Source organism: Erpetoichthys calabaricus, chromosome 12 (assembly GCF_900747795.2).
Source record: "Erpetoichthys calabaricus chromosome 12, fErpCal1.3, whole genome shotgun sequence".
NCBI lineage: Eukaryota > Metazoa > Chordata > Cladistia > Polypteriformes > Polypteridae > Erpetoichthys > Erpetoichthys calabaricus.
Window position 1 is genome coordinate 104,056,090 of NC_041405.2, and position 4,340 is coordinate 104,060,429.

The 4,340-nt window shown below is 38.2% G+C and overlaps 1 protein-coding gene across 1 annotated transcript; it reads left to right on the forward strand.

Annotated features, from left to right (window-relative positions):
- The first annotated feature begins 528 nt into the window (after positions 1-528).
- Positions 529-3,751, forward strand: LOC114661525 (uncharacterized). The gene has a single exon (XM_028814662.2). The coding sequence runs from the start codon at positions 538-540 to the stop codon at positions 3,229-3,231; it is 2,694 nt and encodes an 897-aa protein (XP_028670495.1). The 5' UTR covers positions 529-537; the 3' UTR covers positions 3,232-3,751.
- Positions 3,752-4,340: the final 589 nt, after the last annotated feature.

Below are 4,340 nucleotides of genomic sequence, written 5' to 3' on the forward strand. Positions count from 1 at the left end.
CTTTTGTTGACACAAACGTGTCGAAAACACAGAAGTCATGTTTTCTTATATTAAAACATTTCTTACTTCTAAAGGGACATATTTGGTGAGTTTTAGACTTTTGTTTTTTTGTCATACCCTGTCACTTACATTATAAAATGCCAGGAGAGATTTTGTATTTTTTTTAATTTACAGAAAAGGCCCAAGTTTAGAACACAATTTCACCATGTTTGTGAAGAAATCCTTTAAGTGAGAGTGGAGCTGCAAAGGGCTTTTTTGAGCAGTCACACACAATTAATAACCATTTATTGCAACACATTCACTATTACAAAGGAGAGTAGTTTTATCTTTTTATGCTCTGGGAAGTGAGGTCTGGAGAATTAGCCTGAGAATGTTTCTGTATATCTCCAGTGGACCGTGGGGATGCTGAGCAGGTTCAAAAATAACTTGCGTAATGTGCAAAATGGAAAAGCATATTTAACATGTGTAACAGTTCCCATTAATTATCCTATATCGATTTTTTTAACATTTTGTTCTTTTGTGTTAACAGAAGCCAACATGACTGAGAGTGTAGACCGTCGATTCCACAATCTGACAATGGAGCAAATTCAAACTTTGAATCAAGTGCTAACAGAAGTAATACCAATACACGGAAGAGGGAATTTTCCTACTCTGGAGGTGAAACCCAAAGATATAATTCATATGGTGAAAGACAGACTAATCGAAAAGAAGATTACTGTCCGTGATGTTAGGCTAAATGGATCTACTGCCAGTCATGTCTTGGTCAAGGAGAATGGGACCAGCTACAAAGATTTGGATATTATTTTTGGTGTAGAGCTACCCAAAGAGGAAGACTTCCAAATTGTGAAAGATGTTGTCTTAGATTGCTTATTAGACTTCTTGCCAAGGTGCGTTAATAAAGAAAAAATTACAGCACTTACCATGAAGGAGGCTTATGTCCAGAAGATGGTAAAAGTTTTCACAGAACACGACCGTTGGAGTTTGATCTCACTTTCTAACAACAGTGGAAAGAATGTGGAGCTTAAATTTGTTAACTCTTTGCGACGTCAATTTGAGTTCAGTGTGGATTCCTTCCAAATCATTCTCGATCGTATATTGGAATCCTATCGAGAGTTGGAGAAAATAAAGGCAGAAAAAGCAGCTATAAAGCAGACCAGTAACCTATCAACCAAGGTTCAGAAAGCAGACTTGCAAGATGATACATGTAACACTCAGACCAATGACAAATTACAAATCTGTGAAAAGCTCTCAAACAATCAGGTCAGAGATTTTAGAGACAACAAAGAAAAAGAACCCAAAGACAAGGGATTAAATGACTTGGGCACACCACTAGCTAATAATACACACTCAGAAAGCTGCAGTGCGGACACCCTGTCCGAAAAAGTAGAATTATTACCCCAGAGCCCAGGATTATTAACTAAAAATGATGTATTGACAGCAAATGGGGAAGAATTGCCAGAGAAGGTACTTGAATCAATCTTGGAGGTAGACTGTTCAAATAAAATGGAAAATAAATCGACAAGCAAGGAGGAAATGTGCGAACAGAATGTATTGGACAGAAAAAAATTATCTACCACCCAAAAGGAATCTCCATGCCTAGAAAAAAAGATAATTCCTGCCAAAAAACTGCTTGCCACAAAAAAGGAAGTACTTGCACAAAACAAAGATGTAAAAAAGACACTCTCTAACAAGAAGCAATCACAGGATTCAGAGGCGAAACTGGTTGATGTTGCTAAAGCCTGTGTCTCAAAAAATGATTTGGAATTACAAGATGAAAAGTCAGCTAAGGTTAAAAAGTCACCTACTCCAAAAAAAGAATCTCAAATACAGGATGAACAGCATTTTCAGAATAAAATATTGGCTATTGAAAAAAATGAACTGCAAGCCCAAGATGTAAAGCTAGATCAGGTCCAGCCAGAGCCCGTAGCACAAACAGAACTGTACACCCAAGGTGAGCTACTAACACAAGTTAAAAAACTGCCTGCCCCAAAGAATGAAATGGCAAGCCAAGAAGAAAAGCAAGTCAACAAAACATCAGCCACTAGGAAAGAGCCTGAAATCGGAAAGGAACAGCCAGCTCAGGTCAAAAAACTTCCCTTGTCCAAAAAAGAATCTCTTACTCAAGATGAACAGGTAGCTCAGGTCAAAAAAACACCTACCGTAAAGAAGGAACTTCAGACACATAAAGAAGAAATAGCTCAGGTGAAGAAAATACCTACCACGAAGAAGGAGTTGCAGCCTCAAGAAGATAATGTCAAAACGTCATCACCCACAAGGAAAAATGGTCAGGTTAAAGAAGATAAAAACACTCAGGTAAATAAACCACCCACGAAGCAGAAGGAATCAACAACCAATGATGACACTGGGTCATCTCAGGTTACACAAACGGAACCAGCAAATCAACAACAACAGTGCATTTTGGATGAAAAGATACCAGTTATTTCAATTAACGATAGTGAATTTGTAAAAGAAGTAGAAGCAGAGTCCCAGAAATTAGCGAAGAAAGATAAAGTAGTTGAACAGGCACAAACCTGTTCAGTAGAGCATCAGGAATTAATAGATGAGCCTATTGAATTGTTGGCTGAGGCAAGAGGAACAGCATATGAAACTACAAAAATAATAACTGCCTCCATTGAGAACCCAACTGCCGATCTGCTGTCTGTTACTGTTGTGGCAGAAAGTATGTATGGTGACTTTGAGCAGGCCATGGACCACCTTCGTTACAGACTTATTGCGACACGTAATCCTGAGGAGATCCGTGGTGGTGGACTCCTGAAATACAGCAACCTTCTGGTCAGAGAGTTTAGGCCAGCCAGCGAAACAGAAATCAAAACTTTAGAACGTTACATGTGCTCTCGTTTCTTTATTGACTTTCCTGACGTCAATGAACAGCAACGCAAGATTGAGTCTTACCTTCGTAATCATTTCATTGGGGAGGAAAAAAGCAAGTATGACTACCTAATGACCTTGAGACGGGTAGTCAATGAGAGCACTGTCTGCCTTATGGGGCATGAGAGGCGACAGACTCTTAATATGATTACAATTTTGGCTCTTAAAGTACTTGGTGAACAGAATATCATTCCAAACACAGCCAATGTTACTTGTTATTACCAGCCGGCTCCATACATAAGTGATCGCAACTTCAGTAATTATTATATAGCCCATGGGCAACCTCCCATCATTTATCACCCCTACCCTCTGCATATTCATATGCAGACTGGCCTTGTATAGAAATGAAAAAAAAAACAAACACGGCATACATATTAAAATTGACATGTGTGAGCTAAATACATATATAAATAGATAGACAAAATTCAGGCCGATACATCACTGTCCTGGATTTCTTGCCAACCAAACAAAACAGTGGTCAACAGTGCATCAACTGCACGTCTGGGCCTCCTTCTGAAAAGCCAGATTGATTTGCTTCAGACACAGGGCCAGCCAAGTTGTAGATTGCTGGCAACAATAGTGAGAGTGATCACGATAAAAACGCAGAAGATCGGATACTGAGGCTTATGAGAATGATTACTCCAATGGCCTGTGGAGAGCCGTTCTACTTAAAACCATCCAGATCTTTAAAGCTTCTGCTCACAAATTTTGATTAGGAAATATATTCCTTTCAAAATACTGTCAGTGTGGCACAGTTCCACATAACCTATTTTTAAGGTATATAACGGAAATTTCATTAAGTTTAAACATGTTGGCTGTTCAGTCAACTAAAAAGAGTTGCGTAATACCTGCTGCCATTCATTGAAAGTGGGGAAATAATTAAAACTTCTACACTATGCTATTTTATTAACATAATCTAGATGTTGATATTTTTTTATCCCTTTATATCAAAAATATTTCAGTATGTCACAGATTAGTGAGGGTTTAATGAAACCTACCCCGTTCCACTACACAAAAGGGTAACATTGATTTAATAATAATATTTATTACAGTTATGTGGATATCCAACCAACATCCAGTTCACTGCTGGGTTTGTCCAAACACATTGTAGCAGGATCTGGCATGTGGCAGGAACCAGCTCTTATCAGGGTGCCATTCCCTCGCAAAGCCCACTCACACTCACACACACCCATAATCATTCATACAGGGCTAATTTAGAGAAAGACACACACTCTTGGAAATTAAAAGAAAATCTGAGTATTTGGAAAACCTCCAGCTGACATGAAAATGACATTTAAACAGTGACATTAGAAACTGTGTCAAGGCTGTCCAAAGCTATGAAGCAGCAACACTAACCACTGTGTGACAGGTAGCTGTATACATGAGATAAAATACATTTTAAACAAAATCACTTCTTTAATGAAAACTATCAATATCAAATATTTTACTAA